Genomic DNA, 23727 nt, shown 5'->3' with positions numbered 1-23727 from the left:
TCACTTCAAACCAGTTTGAAAATTCTCAGGTTTTTAAAATAATGGTCATTTCATTGAAATGAAAATGTTAAGGTTTTTGATTCAGATATACAGAATACATGTACATAATAAACCTGACTCTAATTCTTGTATTGGTCAGTGGACAACTTTAGCATCCTTTTTATGTGAGAGATCAGAAGAAAAAAGGCAGGTGGCTGCTTGTCAAGAAAATATAAACATTCTAACATTCTACAGCTTCTCTCTCTTTAATTGATAACTATGTAACTCACATGTAACAAATCAGCTAAAATTAAACAAGTTTCTTCAACTGCAGGAAAATGCAAATTTGAAAATGACATTTGCTGTTTACCATAAATGTGATGCTAAACAACTCCAATGATTTTAACCAGCTTGGGCAAATGCTTTCTAGTGCAATGAATCTCCTTGGACATTACACTGTAGTTTCTTTAATACCAAATTATGCCAGAAAAGTAAGATTGACAGGGACTTCCTTTGTTCTTGAATAATATTCTCTTCAAGTGTATGCTTTCATTCTACTTACAGTAATTCAAAATACATGTACATGTAATTTCAAAGTAAAGGAACACTGCAGTCACCTTGGAAGCATAGCTAAACATGCATCTGTAATAACCAGAAGGTGACGCACCATATCATCATTTAGTAATGCAGGACAGGAAGTACAAAAGCTTGCCATGGCTACAAGAAAAATGTTTTAAAATTAATCGGTAGAAATCCACTTTTGCTACCATTACAGTGTCCTCAATACTGTTTACCAATAAGTAAAGTAAGTAAAGTCAATTTATTTAACATCAGTAGTTCCTTCAGTTACGAAACTGGAATCAATGGAAGCCGACGGTGCACTTTACCCCCTCCCTCTGTCAGTGCTCCTTTCACGATATTTAAAGCTATAGCTACACTGATCAGAGGAAAGTGGAAACACAAGTTGAAGTCACCGAGGATCGAACTGGGGACCCCTTGCTCCGAAAGCCGCACACTAGCCAACTGAGCTACTCCTGCAAATGTTGGTTTTTGAGGAGAGGGGAAAACCGGAGTACCCGGGGGAAAAACCTCTCGCAGCAGAGTGGACAACCACCAAACCCAACCCACATATGGCATACCCTGTAGAATCTGGGAATTGGATGTCCAATGTCAAAGATGTATCCTGTAAACTAGCATTATACTGGTCACATTGGCATACATGGATGGGTGGATGTACCTACATATGGACGTATATATGTACGGACAGTCGTGATGTCATGGCTATAAAACCAAAATTTCTCAGGTTGATGGGTTACCATATTTTCTTAACTATGGTGCTCCACGCAAGTGCCTTTGGCACGCGTGGAGCTCCACTATTAAAAAGGAAAAGTAAAATCATTTAATGCCTGGTGTAAAGTTCCAATTTTAGTAAATGGACAGGAGACAAACCACACTTGTTTTGTTTCATGTAGTGAGCGAGTCCCTAATTGATCTGATGAAAGTAGCAACATCGAAGGGGACACAGCTTTTTAGTGAATGCATTTGTTTCAGCCCTGAACCAGCCACCACTGACAAGTAAACTTGTCTGGAATTAGACCAAGTGTCAGTCTTAGGAGGAAGAGTTTTAAACTCTTCATCAATTAAAAAAAAAATCGCTTATTTCTGACACAAAAATCCACAATTGATTTGTATTGAAGCCTCTGTTGACAAACATGTACCTACGAGCAGTTGGTTTCTCCTACACTTCCCGAGAGAGGAACCACTGCAAGCAACCGTTTCATTTTCCATTGAGCATGTGCAAAGTATGTCACACCCCACATGATGCATTTGACATCACTTCATCTTATTTTGCAGGAAATCACTACACAGCAGGTTCACTCAAACAGTAGTTATGTATAGCTGAATGCACGCACAAGTGCCAAAACAAGTTTACTACTTGTTTTACCAGTTCAAATTTAATTTATTCCTCCTTGGCGCTGGACAGCGGCTCAATCAAAGAAACGGTTGGTTGCATTGATTTCTCTCTCGGGAAGCGTAGGAGAAACCAACTACTCGCAGGGTAACAAACATGAAGTTCCAAGATCAAACCAGATTATTTATTAATTTAAGGACCGTGCCTACTATTGTTATTGCGCATATGTTCTGCGCATCTGCAGATACTCGGATTTCCTTTCAGTAAAGCTTACTAATGCAAGGATATTTTTTGTGTGGTTTAAATTCATGCGGAGAAAGTGGAACTTAGCAAGTGCTCTTGGTATCCAAAAAGAAAATTGGGGGTAACCATGCACTTTTCAGAGATAAGTAACCTTTAATTTGGAAAGGAACGCCATACATTGCTTTGTATTTTAAAGCTCTTTGCTAATAATTTTTTCAAGGAGAAGTAATCAACAGTAATGCGTGGTTACCCTCAATTTTCTTTTTGGATTTTAATAATAGTTTTTGAGATCTGCTTTTCCCGCATATTCAAAAAACCTTTGAATTAGTAGGCACTGTCCTTAACCTGGAAGCTTTGCAGTTGTGTCTGAAGATTGATATAACTTGAATATAATTTTAAAAAAACTGCATGTACCGGTATTAGAATCAAATGCATGCTATCAAGCCTGCACAAAAAATTACTTTACCCAAGCTTCAAGTCAACTGAATATACGTACAACACAATGCTCCAGCATGGCACTCCAGTGTGACATGCCAAGTGTATGAATCACCCCTTGCTTTTTCTTGTTCAAACTCCTTCACTGTCTTAGGAAACACATTTGACCACAATGCAAGCATCTGTGGAAGATGATGTTTAACAACAGAGGGTCCTAGTGGGAAAAAGCAGTACCTGACTTAAAATACTATCAAGGACATACTGTATAAATGCTTTCAAAACCAAATTAAACCAGTTAGTATTGCCAACCACCTTTTAAATAACTGAGGCTACATTACATGTAGATAGATCAGCATAATTCACACAAACTGTCGCCAATAAAATAACCCACAAAATAATTACAAACACAAATTGCATCGAAAAATATACAGTGAGATTTATGTAAAAAAAATTGTTCAAAAAGGACATAGAGCTGTTTGATTCAGGAAGTGATCCAGAAAAACATCTTCATTAACTTTCATTATGGAGGCTCGAAAGAGTGAGCGCATGCATGTAGGCCACACACAATTCAAAAGCTGCTCGCGTCAGCTCATGATTCAAAATTGGTCACCAGAAATAAACATATACAGCTACTTTCGCACACCTTTCTTCTACATGTACATGTAATTAATACCTATAATTAAATACAATCATTCTACACAAACGGTTAGACTCCCAGGGGTTCCCCATTGACAAGTAAAATCGCCTGGCATTAGACAGAGCCAAATACTGAGTATGGCCGGTTGAGGCCAGCTTGGGAGTCAAAGGGTTAATGGGGAATGAGCGGGTGAAGCATGCATAAATGCTTATCTTGTAACCCCCTCATTTTTCATGATTTTGCAACTTTACTTGTTTATATCACATTTATAATTATACGAATTTTTTTCATATTCGGATTTTACCTAAGATTATTTTCAAACGTTTGTCTTTCAAATTTAAAACATTCTGCTTTTTCTGAAAAACTGGCCTACAGATTTTGTTGAATTTTAATTAATACTTAAGGGATTATTTCTAACATTACGTATCTGGTAATGCCGAATGGAAAGATTTCACCATCCAATTTTTTTCAAAAAAGACAGTATATGTTGATTTTAAGGCTCAAAGAAATGCCTTATATCGTTGCCATGGTAATGTTATTTTGGAGGAGAATGAGATGTGAGAAGTCTAGGATGGGTACTAAATACCCTGGCCAAATTTCATCTTGATATGATTACCCTAACTGTTTCTAAGGACAGAATTATCTGTGTTTATTTTTTTTGAAAAAAGGAGAAACTATTTCAAGCCTGCTTAACTACCGGTAGCTCCCCTCACATAACTGACACCATTTAATTGCAAGGGATCTGAAGTCGCACAAGGATATATCCAATATCAAGTGGGTCTCTTGCTTTACTCAACAACTTCGTAATGAACCATACCACTACAGTTCTCCACTTAGCATTAACTTTCACTTTAAACCTAACAAAGAAGTATAATAAGAATTATTATTATTACAGTATTTATGTTGTCGCCCACTCCTCTGGAAGGTACAGTAGCCCAACTATTATTCTCACACACCGCTGGGAGCCATGCCAATCCGAACCACACATCCTGACCCTTATTAACAAAAAAATGTTTTCCGCTTCTTTCATTCCTCAGCCAGCGGAAAATCACACTTCTCATTGCTTTATCTTAAGGTCAACATGACACAAATCATCACAAACCTAAAGTCATTAATGATCCTAGAAGAATCCAGCCTGCTTTGGCTTTATGCAATGCAGGCCTAGGACTTTGGGAAGCTGTCTTTAGAAGCTCATCTGCCACATTGAACACAGCCTAAAGCAAAAAGGAGAAGTCAATCTTTTTGTTACCAAGCATTGGAGATACAGGTAAAGGACTAACTCCTAACAGTTTTGGGTGCACTGCACCAATCTTCAGATACAGCAGTTTACATGTAATGTAGTAACAGCCTCTATGTTACTTAGCCCATCAAATAAACACAGAATGTTTAATAATGATCATATTCATAATATACAGCTGTATACTAGTAATAAGAAATTCAATTATATGTTAGAGAAAATAATCAGCTTACACTGTACCTTTCCTTTTGCATGAGGAATACCCAATGGACACTGATGAACTCCACCAACAAGTGCAGCAAGAGTGTGTGCATAGCCACCAACCGCTTCACCAGATGACTTTAGAGAACTGATGCGAATGATACACCTGTCAATCAACGGTGCTGCTTGTGATGGGGCAGCGACTATAATGCATCTCAAGCACCAAGCTGCTAGTAACTGAGCAGCAGGAGCTGGGTGAAGCAGTACAGACAAAACATGATCTAATAAATTCTCTTGGATGAGGGACAAAGCTGTGGTGCTAAGACCTTGCACTAAACACCCAAGCTCCTGCAGTGCACAGACAAGAACATGTTGGGTACTGACCACATCATCCATACTTAGAATGACACCTGTTGAATTACTGCCATCTGCAGCACTATGAACTGCTTCATTGACCATGTTCATCTGTTTGGTGATCAAACTGCAAAGTTCTTTTGCTGCTTCCAACTGAGCTGGTTCACCAAGAAGACGTCCAAGGACTGCACGGAAAATGAATGAAATACATCTCCTTGAATAGACTGCATCAACATGTGTTTGAGTTGCCTTTGGACTGGAAAGGAGTTCCAAAACATGTTTCAGGATCAGGCAGATGTTTCTTTGTATCCACACTCCACCCATCTCAGTAAAAAAGATCACATAAGCCTGACAAAGAATTGCAATAAGTCCTTACGTTATTCGACATGTAAAAATAAATGTGTTGTACTGTATCATGATAATAAAACAGAAATATGAATAATATTGCCATACTCGCCACCAAGTTGCCAAAGTTGAATAGAACTTTCATGTACAATGTAATTCAATTGCACATGCCTGGTTACATGTAGCTTCACAGATTCAACTAAACCACACCTAAATTAAATTGCACCTGTGCTTGTTTTGTCCTCTAATTTTCTTAGTCATAACAATGCCAACACAGTCTACATTAAGACAATTCTGGGCTCTAAGTGCCAATGTCTTGTCTCCAAACCTTAGGCTTGTTCTTGTTTTGTCCTGTAGGACAATACCCAATGTACAGTAGGTCACAATAAAATGGATGAATTCCTTAATACCCATGTCTCCTTACCTGTGTTACTCCAACTCTCACTTCTCGAGGTGCAATAGTCTTAAGCAATTCTCCTCCACTACCCTTTAAAAACCCAATTCCTCCACGCAGAAAACCACCTGACATGTAAGCAAATACTTCTTCCATGCTGCAGGTTTTTTTACTCTTGCCTGCAACTGCACCCGATGGAATTTGTTGTGTCATGGCCATTAACGTACCAATTAGTTGAGCAATGCAAACTCGCACATCATAGTTTGAACCCTCCAAGGCTTTAAAACATGTTGAGGTCATCCCTTCCATTTCACTGGTATAAAGAAAGTTAGCTTGGTTCATTAACTCTAAGGCACACTGCAAAGAAAATACTTCACATAGTTAATGAACATTCTAGCTTGTACAACTGAAAGAATGAATAAATAATAATTGAATAAAATCTGTGCTTTATGGAACTAACAGAGAATATATAGACAAGTGGGAATCAGCAAGTGGGAAAATTAGTGACAATGTTTTGTTTAAAATCCCCATCTTTTGGCTTAGCCCTTCCCCTTCTCCTGTGGAAGTTACGTTGTTCAATAAAGGTGTTGCTTAACAACTTCCTTCATGAAGGGCTGAGCTCAGAATGCATGTATCTGGGTTTTAAACAAAACTTTGGTACATGTACTTTCGCTCTCACTACCAGCTATTCTTATAATTATGTGACTCTTAAGTGCCGTATGTGTTGTAGTTCAATTGTGCCCTCTGGTTTAACTATTTTGAACCAGTACAGAATTTTTGAACCAGTCCAGAATTTTTTGAACTGGTCCATTTTTTTTTTCAAACCAGTTTTTTTTTTTTTAACGCCACCCATTTCAACATAATTGGACATAAACTCTTTTTGGAGTATGTATATATGTACATTGTAGAATAAAGTAGAGAAATCTTAAGATTCTTATGGTGGATTGCTGTCTCTGGTGCTATTAATTAATAATGTTAGTGATTGGGGATAAACAGTCCCAGCACCCATTTGATTAGTGCTGAAAAAAAGTATTTACGTCTAACCACACATTTTAAAATGGTTTGCTTTCAATGACTGTCAGTCTGGATTAGTCTGCAGTTTGCAAGTGTCAGACACTTCATTCTGGGTAAGGGAATGGCACACATTGTAGTACAGCATACTGGTAATTGTGTTTAGTCCAAAACAATCATTGTCTTGGTCATTGGGTTAAGAATATTGGTTCATGGTTATTGGAAGTAAAGCATAAAGGGGTTGCCAATAGACTGTAAAGAAGCTGTGGTGCTGTGTCCATGGGAAAGTGAAATATTATAAAGAAAAGGGTTTATCAAGCGAGTTGATATGGTAAATTGACCACTGTAAAAAAATTTGAAAGCTGGCATTTTGAGCATTAGCCCTTCCTCAGAGCTAAACCCTTTCTGTCGTTCACATAGAAGGACTAGTGTTTGTAATGAAAAAACAGTGATATTCTTTAATGATTCATCCAGCAATATAACTAAAGTCTTGTTTAATACAACAATTACGAACATTAATTTTATCTCTCAGATTTTCAATTAACAAGACCAGTATACAACTACCAGAAAGTAACAATACAATAATGTTACAATGGTATTATTATAATTATCTTGTAGTGTTATGATAAGTGATATTAATCCTTAATTTTACGAGGACCCGTTGTGATTACTTGTTAATAACATGGAGGGCAAGATTTCCTTAACATTGTTGATGCACCTCGAAAAACAATCAGCCAAGCGGAGTAAAAACACTCGTTTGCTCGCAAGCAAAGCAAACAGACAAACAAGTCAACTACTTTTTTACGTCCAAAATGAGTATGGATGATTGCTATTTATAGTGTATATCCACTCGAGAGAAAAATTCGAGTTTCATTCCCTGACAAAAGCAATAGCGATTTAACCAAACAATTTGTTCACAGAAAGAACTTCTTCCACCAAGTTTGAGCCACTCGGTCCTCCCATCAATGTTCTGTGACCTTTTTTGTTGAGCTTCAAGATGCCTTGGTAAAAACGTGAAAGCCCTTGACGTGTTGATTCAACCTGACAATCCCCGCTACACCAGGCGTCATGCAAGTCGATCCAAGTTTTAAGCTTTTCATGAGAAACATCTTTTGCTCTTCCTTCTATCACTCAACAATTCACCTTCCGGAGTATCTAGTTCTTGATCCCTTATAGCATTTTAGCGAATGCAACACAAATATATCGAAAGACAAACTTCGAAGAAGACAAAGTTGTTTTGCTGACATATGTTGACTGGGTATGGTATATTTGCTGAAAATGAAGAAACCAACTGAATGTGGAAGTGATGCATTCAGCCAATCAGGAGCGAGTATTTTTGGCGTTCAACCAATTGTGAGCAAGTAATTTTGCTCTCTTCAAAAGCAAAATTAAGAAAAAATGCCCTCTTCATTGAGCAATCAGCAATCAGTAATTTTGCCCTCTATGTTATTAAAATAATTAGCAATAATTATTATTAAATGAGGCTGAGTAGGATATGAAGAATTCTGCAAGTCGAGGAGGGTGTTATCCACCAAGGTCGAAGGCCGAGGTGGATAACATCCTCCAAGATCTGCAGAATTCTTTATATTCTACGAAAGCTGAATTCAATAATTGCTTTATTATTCATTCAAAATATTTTCTTCGCTCAAACTTCTAAACCTACACTAGCCATTTTTCTGCTCAACAAAAATAACACAATTTCGTCCCCAGCTTTTTTCGGTCAACGGTTCAATAATTTGCAGTGGGCTGCACTTTTGACATCATTGGTTCTATAATGTGCAGCGGGCTGCACTTTTGACGTCATTGATTCAATATGACGAAGTTTCTTTCCAAATTTGGTGAACAGCAGCTGGTTATGGTGAATTATGCGTGTGGTTTTAACCAATCAGAAACAGGGAAATATTTTGAATGAATAATAATAATTATTATAAATTATCATTGAGAATTTGCATGAGCTGCTTGTGTAGTCAAGTGGATGAGAGAGTGGGCAGCAGATCCAGATAGGGAATTCAAGTTCAAGTTCAGGTGTGTAAAAGGAAAACTCTTGAGAATTGTGAAAAGGCTGTGTGGGGTGTCATAGAGGGAGTGGGTATAAGGGGTATTAGGAGGAGACAACCTGGAAGGGGTGGAAGTAGAACGAAAGAAAGGAATATCACATATTTTTTGAGACCCCCGAAAAAACCAAGCCCCTGCTTTTTAACTACATCCCAAAATAAGGAAAATCCCTTTTTTAGACAGTTGATAATAATAAACCAGTTTTAAAAATTCTGGACTGGTTCACAAATTCTGTACTGGTTCATAAAATTTGAACTGGTTCAAAAAAATTAAACCAGAGGTCAAAATTGAACTACAACATAAACATGAAATTTTCTTCTACGTAAGAAGTTGTTTGCAGAAAAAAAAGTATCCCAAAACCATTTTCCGGTATGCCAAAGGAGGAAAAATTACATGTAGGTTTCATGGTTATAGATAGTTCATAACTGACTCCTTTTTCTACAAACAATGTGTAAAAGACTCAGAGTCTTGTTTTTGCTTTTTGGTAACTAAATATTGCCATGGGTAACACAAAGCTTAAGTCACAACCATCTTTATTATTAATTTTTTACATGAAATGTGAAATGGCAAGCCGATGTTTGCCATTTCACATAAACACATAAACACTATTATCTAACTGTGTTGGTGGCTAGTGCAATCAATCAATCAATCAATCATTTATTTTAACACGTTACGTCAAAGAGCTATAAAACTCGTTCAAAATACAAACGTGTATAAATAAAATCTATAATAATTACAGCCATATAATATAATTCAATTTTAAAAACAACAAAAAGCCACATACTAAAAACGTGACTTGGAAAACTCTAATACTCGTTCTAAAAGCCGTTAAAAGCTACAATTGTACACTATAAGACACATTCTAAAAAACTGCAATCGTGCAATTTACTTCTGAAGTCACTAGCATCACTTGAAAGACGCACATGAGAGGGTAAACTGTTCCATAACTTAGTTAATGAATAAGTGACAGAATTCTTCTTAAATTTACAATATTATTAAATTTAGGTAATTCCAAATTCAAGCCCTCGCCTCTTAGCCTATAAGGTGTATGCCTGTATTTAAAAAGGCTAGCAATATTTGTAGGACCCATACCATTTAGACATTTAAAAAGAAGTATTAACTCCTGATGTAAGCGCCTACAATATAAAGATGTCATGCTAGCCGTAGTGAGCAGTTCGTCGCATGACATTGACTTGTTGTGCCCGATTAATGTTCTCAAAATATAACAGTTGCCATCTTCGAGACGGTTGCGTTGACCCGTACCTATGCCTACAAACAAAGGACCACAGTATTCGAGATGAGGTGCTGGATATTCATGTCACTGCTTTGCGGTTCGGTACCACTAGCCACCAAAGGTACCCCAAGCTAACGTTGTAATTAATTTGATACCTTATTAGCGTTTTTGTGGCATACTTTGGCCATTTCAGTGCAATTCCAGTGAGTTGTCCGATCGCTGTTGTCCTCTCCCTATAATATAAATACAGAACCTACATGCACAACCCACTAGAATCATGCTGAAATGGTCAAAGTACGCCAAACAAATGCCAATAAAGTACATGTGGTTTGTATCAAGAAGACAGGGAAAGGCATTTTTCGTCAATTCATGTTCTCTATTTTCTACTTCTAAACACATTCACAAGTTCCCATACAAACCGTTATAATTTTAATTGATCGTGGCGCTCAAATTACAACGTAAGCTTGGGGTACATGTATCCGAATGTGTGAGTACCATACAGTAGTTGTTACAGTGTAATTATTACCCTAATGTCACATTTTGGTCACACTCTCATAATGAAGAAAGAAAGAAAAAAATTATAGCTGTGTTTATTTGTGTCAAAATATTTTTAATAGAGCCCTAACAAACTCACCTTTGCTGCTGCACATCGAACTGACATGCTTCTGTCTGTTAAGGCTCCACGCACTGCTTTGTAAATATCTCTGTGAAGCATTGCTCCATTGCTTCCAAGGCCACGAAGCACTTGTTCCAGACATAACATGATTTCACAGCGCCCTTGAGACTAAAAAAACAAAAACATAAATTTGCTTGGAGGCACAGGAAAGGACAATGCTGTCTTTTATGGTAATGATAGTGCATTGTAGTTGTAGAAATTAAAAAGCTGAAACAAGAGCTACATGTGTATTATAGTACACTGTCTGTCTGTTATCTACTCATCAAAAGCTATAAAGAAAACAAAATATTACTCTTTGTTTGAACAGTAAAAATTTTATATCCTCATGCGTATACCTCAGCATTTCTAATTGCTTTCATTAGAGTCTGTACTGTCTCCTGAAAAGATCCACCAGCCTGAAAATCCATGGAAATGTGTTAGGAAACTGAAAACAGCATCAAAAGATTCCTGTTAAGCAAGCAATACACAGCTTACATCCACAGGGATACAGTGACTGGTCAGGAATGCATCCATTTAACCATTCAGGATAAAATTGTTTTAAAGGTGTGCTTCTATCATTTACAGGTGTTCAGCCATGAACGCTGCTTGCCTGAGCAATTTCATGTAGCTTAGCTATTAATCAAACACAAAGTTTTAATATTTTACGTTGTCATGTTTCCTTTTGTTCTGATAGTTAATTAGCATTTTGTGCCCACTATATATTCAACTCTGTACTTTGTAATTCAAACTGAAGATGACAGAAGATTCTGTTGAAACATGTTTTTAATGGTTGTTTCTGCTTTAGCATAAACTGTAGTTAATGTCTAACTCAACTGACCTCTGTACCTTACTGATTGCGTCAACTGTTTGTTTGTGCGCTTGCACCTGATCTACACACGTGTTTTTCTCGCCTCCTTTTACTGGAACCAATCAGATTTTTGGCGACACGTGCAGCCAACTCGCCACCCAATCAAAGTAGTTGCGCCTGCTATATGTGCACATTTTCTCTGAAAAATCCTCAGTCTTTTCTGACCGTGAAGTGAGTTTTCCCCTCCCACCCTCTCATATGATCTAATAGGGTTATCCCCTCGTATTCCTATCCGTAGTTCTTAACGGTGACTCATCTCCTACGGTTACATTGTTGTCGCCTATATATATATATATATATTTATATAGCTTCATGCCAAATCAGTCAGGAGTTCCTCATTCCGACGACCTGACCGCTCACGTAGACGACAAAACAAGGAAAGCTATACAGCAGGGTGAGTTTGTTGATTTTGTATCCCTGCTCCCCGAAAATTCTGCTTCCTCTCTCTTAACACATCCGAGTTCCTTAACACGGAGACTCTGTACCCATCCATTTTCCTGGCCAGAAAAGAGCCAAAAAACGCCAATTGATACCTTTGACCGTTGGCTATCCGCTTTTTCTATGTACGGTACTGTCGTTTTAGGGGCATACCCTCACTGGGCAGTGGACATGTTCACGTATCTTAACATTGTCCAATCGGCCCACAAAAAGTTCTTAATTGCCTTGCCTGGCTGGCTTATGACCTGGACTTCAAAAGGAGAGCTGCAAGGGACCCTACCCTGTCCTGGAAGGCCATTCATCCCCAACTCTACCTTGATCCCAAATGCCGATGATTTTCTCCTCACCCAGTCACCCTGACTCCTGTGAACATTAACCTACTTGAAAACTATCTTGAGGGTCACCGGACCCATCATTTGCATTTTTTTTTTCTTTTGCCAGGGGCTAAGGGAAGGGTTCCGTATTGGCTATTCTGGCCCCAGAATTAGCACGTCCTGTCCTAATCTGCGTTCGGCTGACCTGCACCCTGACATTTTGGAAAAGAATCTACTCACGGTCATACAGAGGGCCCCTTCCTTTTGCCCAACTTTCATATTTTCCCTCTAGGTCTAGTCCCCAAAAAGCATGCAGAAAAATGGCATACTATCTTCCACCTCTCTTACCCCAAACAGTTACCATCTAGTATCAATGCCAACATACCAGCTGAGGACTATTCCTTGCAATATGTCACTGTAGATGATGCTATTCAGCTTCTCCTCTCCCTTGGGAAAGGTGCATTAATGTCAAAGACCAAGTTGTGCACTCGGCCTTTTGGATAATAAATGTCCACTGTCTTGACTGGGAACTGTTGGGCATGCACTGGAAAGGATTTTTTTGACATGGTCCTTCCTTTTGGCCTCAGAAGTGCACCTTACCTTTTCAATTTGCTCCTCTGAGGGTTTGGAGTGGATCATCTGTTCCAAACTCAATATTTTAGGGGTCCTACACATCCTCCATTGCCTTACCACCTCCTTGCTCCCTCTGTTCTACAGCCTTGTGCAAGGTGCTCACCCTATTCACGGAACTGGACATACCCCTCGCCCCAGGGGAGACGTTTCGCCCCTCCACTGAATTTGAATTTATGGGCATTTTACTGGATTCCAAACAAATGGAAGCACGACTTCTGGAAGACAAGCTCTCTACGCTCCGTATCCTCATTGAGTCATGACAAAGCAAGACTGTCTGTCACCTCGGTGACCCTCAATCCTGCCTCTCTTATTGAACTAAACAAGGAATTTCGCAAAGGACTTGGATATGTGGGCCCTTTTTCTGGGTTCTTGGAATGGGGTCAGCTTGTTTCTCCCCCTTTTGCACCCTTCAAAAATTTCATCTCTCTGTTTTCTGATGCTGAAGGGTCCATAGGCTAGGGTGCGTATTTTCCCACTCACTGGCTTCAGGGCAGGTGGCTCCCTCAGCAAGCTCTCGGGTCCAACCCTGATATAAGCATTGCCTGGCAAGAGCTTTTTCCCATCTACCTGGCTTGTGCTATATGGGGTCCTAGCTGGTGCAATAGGCATGTTCACTTTTCCTGCGATAACCTGGCAGTCGTTTCCATCCTCAATGCTAAGAGCTCAAAAGTTTCACGCATCATGGACTGCCTCAGACCCATCACCCTTTGCACCCCTCAGTACAACTTCACCCTAACAGCTGTATATTTAGAGGGCACCCATAACATCGTTGGCTCCAGAAGCCTCACCTATTGGCTACCCCATTCCGGAATATCTGACCCATATTTAACCAACAAGGTCTCTGGCTACCTAGTGGGATCTCTGGCTTCTTCAACTAGGAAGACAAACGCCTCAGGAGAGCAAAAATTCAATCACATTTGCCTTAATTACCCCATTCACACCCCTTCTCCCTACCCACCTAGCTGATTCTGTTAGTTTCTGTACCCTTAAAGTGTATTTGGCAACAATACACAATTTACATAAACATGTCAAGTTCAACTGCAATCTCAACGTCGCAGCTATGCTGTGCCTTCTAAGCACCCTTTGTGGTATAAAATACGCACTCTCGGTCTCTGTAGGTGGATCCGACAGCCTATTACCCTGCACATTTTGAAGAATATTTTTTCATTGCTTGTCCTGTGAGTGTTCTCCAGCCATTGATACGGTGATGCTCTGGGCATCCTTCACCCTAGCTTTTTTTGGCTTTCTGAGATGCAGTGAGCTCACATGTAATGGTCCTTTCAACCGCAACATACACCTCACCCGCTCTGATGATACATCACGACTCCACATCACATGGAGGTCTGCATCAAGAAGTCCCATATGATCATTTGCGCTGTCTCTTCGGTGTGCAAATACATCCTTCAAACGCCTGAATCTAACCCAAACAGTTTCCTGTTCCAGTTTAAGGATGGTTCACCCCTATCCTGGCATTCACTGGCATCTAACCTACATGCTGTCATCGATCTGTGCGGCCTTCAATCCTTGGAAGTGATTGTGTGCACGCCATCAACTATTTTGCTAGGCTTTGCCATTGACCTGTATTATTGACATTTATTTTACTGTGCACCGAAGTGTCATTTACCTCTTCCTTTAAGGCCCACGTTCACTCTACAGGCGTTGCATGCGGGGACCTACTTTCATCTATGGAAATCCCGTCAAAGCTGTAATCCATCCAATCGCTCAATCCGCTATGTGAATTTCCTTAACAAAACAAACAGTCTGAAAGCCGGTCAGTTGAAGGTGGGCCTTTGATTTTAAGTGATCTTGTTAAGGATCCTTGTTTGATGCTTACTTGCCAGGCTTTTCCACTGGCTTATGTTATAATCGTTTATATCATTGTAGATTTAAGTGACATTGAACTTTTCTTAGTGCTTTAGTGACTTTGTTAAGGATCTTTGTTGTGCCATGAATGTTACTGGCCAGGCTTGCCACTGGCTTCTGTTCTTGCCGTGTATTTTTATTATGCGCTTAAAGGACATTGAGCTTTTCCTTACTGAATTAGTGATCTGGTAAGGGGATAGTCCTCTCAGAAGAATGTTGTCCGAGGCTTCTAACAGCATGCTGCATTTGCAGCATCCTGGGTGGGGCATCTGTTTCTGTTCTAAACACTGCTAATTAGCAGCCTCAAGTGTGGGAGGATTCTGTTCCAGAACCATGGGGATAAGTGTTGATGGCACCAACCCTTCAGTCCCACACTGAAGAGATGCCGGGGTTGCCCTAGCTTGGGTGAGAAACAGTGGCACATCCACTTCCCCTTGCTGGCCCAACCTTCTAGGAGCTTGGCATAGGTACAGTGTACACGCTGCTCAGGGCAACTGTGCTCCGTGCGCGGCCAGTATGCCACTCGCTGACACTAGCCTAGCCCCAGTGACTGGTCTCGCTGTGGCAGGCGGCACTCAGGTCCTGGACAACACTTTATTCCCAGCCTTTTTCCTCCCACTAATACTGCGTCTTCAATTGTGTGACATTAAAAAATGTTGGTTTGTTTCTTAAAATTGTAGTATGCCTGCTACATGTACTATCCAGACGTTTTGGCAATAATGTCTTCTAAAGAAATATTGAAGAACAACCGTGGAAACAAATTAAACAACAGGAAAACAAGATCATTTGCTCCAATGGCTCAGTATTTGATGATACCAAAGTTGTTGTATCAAGAACTTTGGCCTCCAGGCCTCGCTGGGATCAGTCACTGAACTCCGATATCACTGAGATGTGGTAGAATGGGAAGCAAAAATTTGACTGACATACGTCACACTAAAAATTCTTAAATGGATACTGCATGGTTTGTCATCTGTGGATAAAGTGAAGCTCCAGGGATTTGGTGACACCAGTGAGAAGGCTTAAGGCCTGGCCAAATGATCACAACATTTCAACCCAACATCTTGCAACATTGTTGGGCACAACTGAAATCATCCATAAGGAAAATACATGGTGTTGTTTTTAGAATCTTTGGATTGAGAATTCACTTTTTTTATTTGCTTTGAAGGAAGGAAAAAGTGGTCATTCTTTGATCCACAACCAAGCAATAAAGGGGAATAGGTTCGATACCGGGTAGACGTCACAAATCAATTAAATTTTGCATCACTGTTTTTCAAAGAAGCCGCAAAATGCAAAGCAGTCTATGACGTCAACCGGTATTAACCCCCATTCCCTTTCATTGCGCAGTTATGAATCAAAGTATATACGGTAATAACTACAGTTTCCATCTTTCAAAGCAAATAAAAAAGTGAAATTTTAATCGAATGGTTCGAAAAACAACACAGTGTATTTCGTCCATTTTGGAGAATACATGTAAATACAAAAGGTAGAAAACTGTGTTGAGGTGACAGGCACTTTAAACACATCAAAAATATTTACCATTCTTCCCAGTTTTTCATAAATTGCACCAATGCAAGTCACTGCAGTCCTGTAATAAGAGTCATAGTGATGTAACAAAACTTGAGTTACAATATTATTAACGAAATTACATCCCTGAAGTGAGAAGTTTTAACCTCAAGTTCAGAACACCAGGGCTCATGTCGGCTTCCTCTTCAAAGTCAGTCTAAGTGCAAAGTTTTTCTCATGAAAATTAGTTTCCATTCATATGTAAAGTAGAACTAATTACCATCACAAAAACTTCGCACTTGCTTTGAAGAAAAATACAGATGTGCACCTACGTATTAATGTTCCTTATTGTAAACCACTCTCAGTGTGCCCAAATCCACCATAACCAGCTAATTTGGCATACTGTAAATTTAGTTTTGAGAAAAAGATGTGATTGAAACAGGAATAAATTGACTTCAGATAGTGAACAAACAAGTTGGTCTCTGAGATCTACATGTAGTATAGATGAAAGATTGAATATGCTCCAAAGGGCTGGAGTTCAAACCCCTGCTGCTAGTCCTAGGTAAGTTTTTCTTTCTTCTAGACATTGTACTGAGTACTCATTTCTCATGCACCACTGGGGCCTGGGTATAGGTCATGTGACCTATCGAGCGGGCAGTTGTTTTTGTTGCGTCTGCCATTGCAGACTTTCCCACCCAACCACCCAAAGATTAAGTTTTTACACAAAACCAGTATAATGTACTAGCCTTAAACTTTTTTTCATTATTTCCTGTCTTTAGTGTAATGCTACTTGTATTAGCTTTCAATTTGCAATAAAGGTCAGGCTTGCGGCGGTCAGCTTGACATGGCTACAGCTGTACCAGTGGTGTGTGAGAATGGTAACAGTTTTTCCAAAATCAGCAAACCAGCCCAATGAGATGGCGCTTACCATTTGCAATTGTTTTCGGCTGATGAGAGACTGGAAACTGGAAAATTTAGCAAATGGTAAGAAAGGGTGCTTTCCATTAAATTTCCCCTAACCCCAAAATATTTTTTTCCCTAAAATGAATCTTTGCACCTGTTCGAAACGCATTGCGGCCATTTTTTCCTTTTTCTAACAATTCCTGCCTTTTTATAGGCTTCAAAACTTGCAACAAACCAAGTATCTTTTGTTCACGGCCGAGTCAGAAGGGGAGTGGGTCTATTCCTGATTTGACATCACAAACTACTTTGCATGCATGTTTACAAAGAGTTAATGCAATGTAAATCAGTTTGTGACGTCAAATCAGGAATAGACCCACTTCTCCCCTTCTGACTCGGTCGTGAACAAAAGATCCTTGGTTTTTCGCAAGTTTTGAAACCTATAAAATGGCAGCATTTGTTAGAAAAAGGAAAAATGGCTGCAATGTGTTTCGAACTGGTGCAAAGATTCATTTTAGCGAAAAAAATATTTTGGGGTTAGTGGCACTTTAAGCCAAAATTTCCAGAAATTTCAGGCTGAAGTCAAATTGAAAGGTCCGTTTCAGTTTGGTCTGACCAGAATATTTGGGACCACCTCTTGGTCCTCTTTGACTGGTCGGTCCGGGCCAACCAAAACGTGCCATTCCATTAACAAAAATTCTCGTTTCCAGTTCCTGATGGTCAGGCATAATGGGAAGCACCCAAAATTTCCACTGTTCCATTCAATGGGTAATGCTATTTACTGTACCCTGGTTTGAGTATTTCCCAGTCAGCGGTCAAAGCTGGACATGGCCCCAACTTATCACAGAGGAAGGAGGGAGCGGTGATTGACAGTGTTAAGAGTTACTGAAGTAAACATTTTGCAGGTTAGGGCTTGTGATGCATTACATTGTACAATGAGTTTCTCAGCCACCAACTCTTTTGCAATTACATGTAACTGCCAATGTGCTTAAGGCACGAACACCCTACTTCAGAGACTCACGAAATATTTGCGTTCGACAAAGAGGTAAATGCCGTCTACTTTTATTCATCAGTGAGAATTTTGGAATCAGTCGCTAGTAGCAGAGGAAAATTTGTTTACAATAAAGCTGGATAAATCAGCAGGCAAGTGCAATTGTCAGCTACATGTAAGAGTATTCGTGCTTCCAGCTTACAACACTGTACGTAGCTATACTTTCTTTACAAATTAATTAGCTTTTCGGTTTTAACATTACCAGTAAATGTGAAAGTTTTTGACAGAAGTTTGAAGGCATTAGTTTTTTAATGTGCAAATCTACAGAAACTGGCACCGTCACACACCGTGTCAACAAATCCTAGTTAAAAGAGTGAACCTCAAGTTGCTAATCGTAAATCTACAGGATAATACTGGACTTTGTCATTATGTTATATCTGTCCAATATAAGTTTGAAGGCATGACTCCTTGCAATATACATGTACATGTAGCTGGCACAACTCGCTTAATACAAATGTCAAAAAGGAAGACGACTTCTCCTTACCTTGTAAATTAATCGCACTGAAAAAACAAGTCGAAATTCGCCAAATGACAACAGCGGAGAAGAGTAATCGTCGTCACACACAAACACTCATTCTGCGACAAACACTTCGCTCGCATATACAAATAAAGCCAGGCATATCACCGGTGCTGACAAAGTGTGGGGAAATCCCTCACAAAAATTAACTGCTTCATTTTTTTATACTGTATGAGACTTAAAAGTACATTATGACTGAGACAAATCAAACTAATATCCTGTCTGAAAAAAATATCATTCAGCACATAATTATATTTCAGAGAAACTCAACACTTGCAAAACAGGAACTTACAGTTTGACTGGAAGGTATGACTGTGATTCATCCTTTGATCTGATTATATCGCTGCACTTAGTGACTGTTTGATACAATGTCATGGCATTGCCAACGCTGTAAAGTTGTGCAAAACACTTTGCCAACAACTGTCTGGTTGGTGGACCAAGTATTTCTGTCAACTGTTTGGAAAGTTGCTCCTCAATTTTTTGTTGATAATCTTTTATTTCAGCCTATCAAATACATTGAAAAAAAATAAGTTTTCAGTTATACACAGCACATGTACATTATTGTATGATGAAACTCTCAGCTAAATACAGACAGATTAATAGTATATGGAAAAAAGTGAAGTAAAACGAATGGAGCAAGGATGTAATTTAAAAAATAAGCCAAAAGGCCAGGAAAATCACCTTCGATGCACGAAAAATGTTATCCTCAAGATTCCTGAGCCATTCATAGATAAATATGGATTTCTGGTTTGCTGGTGTCCGGCCATACGCTTCTTCATTGTACACTAATGTTGGTGTGTCAAAATCCATCGTGGACAGGTCATAAAATGCAAATAATATACTACATAGTTTGGATTAAACTCCTAGTGTTACTTCTAGTGGCAACTCCTTGTTTCTTCCGCCATCTTGGATCTAAATAATCGCGGGCTCATATCACGCATTCTTCCTACTCAGGGACTCTCCCCAGGCTGTCCTTCTCTCTCCTGGTGCAACGAGGAGCCGGGGGGTGCGAGGCATTGGTGTCTCGCTTGCTGTTGCTTGCTGAAAATGTGCAATATTGACTTGCTGTGAGTGACTTGCTACCGACTAAGAATTCAAAGTAATTGTTTATGTAGGTTGAGAGGGGTTACATTTCTTACCAAATTCTGCTATGGGATGAACAGAGTAAGGGGCAATCGAGCGTGAAGGAATGTGTGTTGGCAACCATCGAGAAATAGTACACAAACAGCTTCTCATTATCAACAACTGCCAGTGACGGGTGACACATCACAAGGACAGGCTATTGCGAAGAATTCATCAACTTGTCTTGCTAATGTCGGGAGAAAACAACGAAGAATCAACTCGCGACAAAACAACTCAAGATTTTCTAACAGGTTTAAAAGAACGAGAAGAACTAAAAAGCAAACTTCTTGAGAAAGAAAGGGAGTGCAACAGGCTAAATGGAAACATTTATGACATGACCAAGAAAGTAGAAGACTTGGAAAAGCAAGTAAGCTACTCACAGCTCGTCTGTTTAAGCTTATGTTATGTCCTTGTCAACTGTGTGGAATGTCCTTTTCCAGCCGGTAAACAAGGGGTGACGGGTCACGGAGAAGTCAAAATATTCCAACAACAACACTAAAAACGCATGTACAAAGATCGTGGTAGCCCACAGATTGATGACAGACATTTATTATGATTTATAGCTTTTTTAGCGAGCTTCCAGAATCCTTGATTAAGAATTCAAGTTATCTTTTAATTAGTATTACTTTATCTTGAGGGATGGTTTTGTACAGGCCCTGGATGCCAGAGGTTTTTTCTCTGTTAGATCGACGGAATAGCGAGTTGCGAGGCGGCGAGAAAAACCCCTGGTACAGGCCGTTGAGAACCTCACTTCCATGCCCCATTTGATTGACATCAAAAAACTCAGTACATTGATAAGTGACATAACCTACCAATCGGCATCTTTGGTTCCCACAGTACAACCATCTTATTTACTTTAACTCAAATTTGAACTTTTGATGTCAAATTCCGAAGTTGAATTTTGGTGGACATATACAAAAAACAAAAAAATTGTAGAACCCACTGAACTTTTTGTGCCTTCAAAGCCTCGATTTCCCGAACTTTGCAGCATTTCGATTATCGCCATAGTGGGCACGAGAAATCAGATTGACAGCAATTGAAAGACTGTTTGAACTATTTTCTGTTGCTAAACCAATCAGAGTACTCTTAGAACTGACAAGTTCCTGGAACCAATTGAATTGGTAGGGTCAAAATCTGACTCTGGGAATATGAAACGGCATTCCATTGGACCGGCCTTCTCAAAGAACTCAACGGGCGGTACCAGAAGTTTTTCCTCGCCTATTCCATCGCTCTGAGAGAGAAAAACCTCTGGCAGCCTGGGTATGGCTTTTTGCGATTTTAATGATTTAAGCTTTATAAAGCTCGTTCTGAGCAGGTATTTTGTGAAATGAGAGGTATAACAAAGAAAATCCTGATGATAAACTAAAAATGAGAATTGACATGAGGTAATTAGGATTGGATTATATTGATATTAATATTAAGGAGTCTTGGCCCTTTCACCCTAGAGAAAAATTATCTGAATTCCAACACATTTTGCATATTGGAAATACAGAAAGTTCCAGTGAATTTCTTGTATGAATAGCTTTGTTAACTATTTACAGTATCTCTGTTACCTTTTGAAACTCTCAAGGATGTGGAGGTGTGGTCTGGATTCAGTGTTGATCTTAGGGCTTATCTACATGGAAGGAGGGTGCCCCGGCTGACGAAGTTACCCAGCTTGGAGGGTTAAAACATGGCCTGGCTTTAAATGAAACTCACCTAAGCGGGATGCGGGGCTCATAGTTTATTTTTGGCGTTGGGAGCACTTGTGCTACCAAGTGTATATTTCTAGGCACACTGCCAAGATTTTAGGCACACAGCAGAAAATGTTAGGAGCACAGCTTAAAATACTGGTAGCACCTGTTCCAACAGAAAATCAGAACTTAAGACATTATTATGTCATCTTCAGTTTTTTTATATTTTATTTTGGACGGGACTCAAACCACATGCCCTATGATATGTTTTGCAGACTGTGACTTTGTGTTTTGCCCGCTGTGTCTCGTACATTTCTTTACAATAGTCTTTAACAAAAATTATTGAATACAAGCGCGATTACTTATAATAAGGTTACTGCTAACCTTTTCGTTCTCGAATTTTGCAAAATGTTACCAAGCTACCATAAGATAGCTCATTATATTTGTTTACTTGTAAAAAAGAAATTATTTGAAATTGTTTTTTTCTTGCGGAGTTATTACAGATTTTGTTTTTCGTGACTAAAAATAATGTTAATCCCCCAAGGTGTTATGAGATGTCAACACTCGTTAACACCCCTACAGTTTGACACGGGAACACATCCAGGTGTCTTCACTTTATCACATGTTGAGTTCGGCATTTATTTGTACATTTGTAGTCAATGCAATTGTGTTAAAGGAATATGCAATATCATTCTTGCTAGGCCATGAAACGCATGAAACGAGGAGAGAAGTCGAAACGGGAAATTTCTCCCTGGGTAAACAGTACAAAAAAGACCGGGTCTAAAAAAAAGAAAACTCAGCTTGCTGCTAGCGACAAGGGCTTAGTCTGCAATCATGTATAAATAATCTAGATATGGCTAATGATGCAGCACAGAATGCCTCTTTAGGGGGCCTTATTACCTTGATTTTCATTGGTTGGCAACATGACTGCTTTCACACCTGCATTGACAAGGTGTGAAAATGTGTAAAATCTTTTCAGCCCGAAAACTCGGGTTAGTTTTTCCAGGAATAGCTCCTCTTCAAATGAATTTATAGGGTATGTAGATTTGTTGGATTTTTGCGAAATTTTGGCAAAGTGATGCGTCTCTGCATGTCACAAAACGGAAAATTTTCTATTGGTCAACTTCAAAGTTAATTTTCTTGGAAACCAATGGGAAGATCCTAAAAGCCCAACACGCTTTGGTAGCCTATAAAGTGTTGATTGATATAGTACAGTTTGTTCGGTTGTGCGTGATAATGCAAAGGTGGGTAATTCAGCAAAGTGAACATGTATGGTTTGGAGTTTGAAGCTTTGCACACGCTAAAGAAAGCCATAATAAACAAAAATTTTCATATATTCGGATTCTTCATTTTATTACGTTTTCGGTGATATATAGTTTCCTGGAGTTTTACCGAAAATAACATGCTTACGAAAGATTTCCCAGAAGGCACCCCAAAAGGTTAGCAGTAACCTTAACTGGGATATAATTCACTTTTTTAACAATTTTCTTTCCTTGAAGAAAAAGGCGCATATTGTTGACCCCCTCTCGACCTTCACGGTCACAAACCTTTGACATGGGCAATACGCATGTGCTTTATTCATAGTCTTCATTTGCATGTGTCAGCAGAGTGTTAACAAAACAGAAGAGTATGGGATGGAATGAAACATCAACAGAAATAATTCCCCAGGATGGTAATTTTGTGCACCATGACTGTGTTCGCGGTCTTTTCACCTTGGTTAGCTGGGGTAGCCTGGCAAGAACCTTTTACATGGCAAAAAATAGCCCGCCCAGAAAGATACCTCGAGCAAGAAGACGGGGAGCCCTGGGAAGGCGAGTTACCCTGTCTAATATGCAAACGCTTCAATGCATTTTCTAAAGTGATATATGACAAGTTGGCTTTCCTATTGAAACTTGGTTAGCCATGGCACCCTCCCTCCATCAGGGCGCGACGAAAGTGCTGTCCGATAGCCCGGGGCTAGTGGAATGACTTGTCGGGCTAGCGTTTTCTTATCGTAGCTTGCCCGATGGGCAAGCACCGTTGGTTCCCCTTTTCTGATGATAAATTGAGCTTTTATACCAAAAAATGTGTAGCAGAAAGCTCCTGAGAGAAAATTATACTGTTATGAGGCCAAATTATCGCAGCGTGACAAGGTTTTGCACCGCGTCCGTAAA

The 23727-nt window shown here is 39.4% G+C and overlaps 2 protein-coding genes across 2 annotated transcripts in view; one reads left to right on the top strand and one right to left on the bottom strand.

Annotated features, from left to right (window-relative positions):
* LOC137978709 (HEAT repeat-containing protein 5B-like) overlaps positions 1-19703 on the bottom strand; it is a 53713-nt gene extending 34010 nt beyond the window's left edge. Inside the window, exons 1-10 of the mRNA XM_068825727.1 lie at positions 19461-19703; positions 19072-19283; positions 16345-16393; positions 11049-11108; positions 10672-10821; positions 5768-6094; positions 4684-5346; positions 4309-4420; positions 2631-2783; positions 597-696 (exon numbers count right to left, since the gene is read on the bottom strand). Coding sequence (XP_068681828.1) covers positions 597-696; positions 2631-2783; positions 4309-4420; positions 4684-5346; positions 5768-6094; positions 10672-10821; positions 11049-11108; positions 16345-16393; positions 19072-19283; positions 19461-19589 — 1955 coding nt within the window. The 5' untranslated portion in view covers positions 19590-19703. The remainder of the gene's footprint in view (positions 1-596; positions 697-2630; positions 2784-4308; positions 4421-4683; positions 5347-5767; positions 6095-10671; positions 10822-11048; positions 11109-16344; positions 16394-19071; positions 19284-19460) is intronic.
* A 41-nt stretch (positions 19704-19744) lies between these two features.
* LOC137979173 (uncharacterized) overlaps positions 19745-23727 on the top strand; it is a 16624-nt gene continuing 12641 nt past the window's right edge. The window contains exon 1 of the mRNA XM_068826372.1: positions 19745-20268. Coding sequence (XP_068682473.1) covers positions 20092-20268 — 177 coding nt within the window. The 5' untranslated portion in view covers positions 19745-20091. The remainder of the gene's footprint in view (positions 20269-23727) is intronic.

This window comes from Montipora foliosa, chromosome 12 (genome assembly GCF_036669935.1).
Source record: "Montipora foliosa isolate CH-2021 chromosome 12, ASM3666993v2, whole genome shotgun sequence".
Lineage (NCBI taxonomy): Eukaryota > Metazoa > Cnidaria > Anthozoa > Scleractinia > Acroporidae > Montipora > Montipora foliosa.
This window is presented reverse-complemented; position numbering and strand designations above follow the sequence as displayed.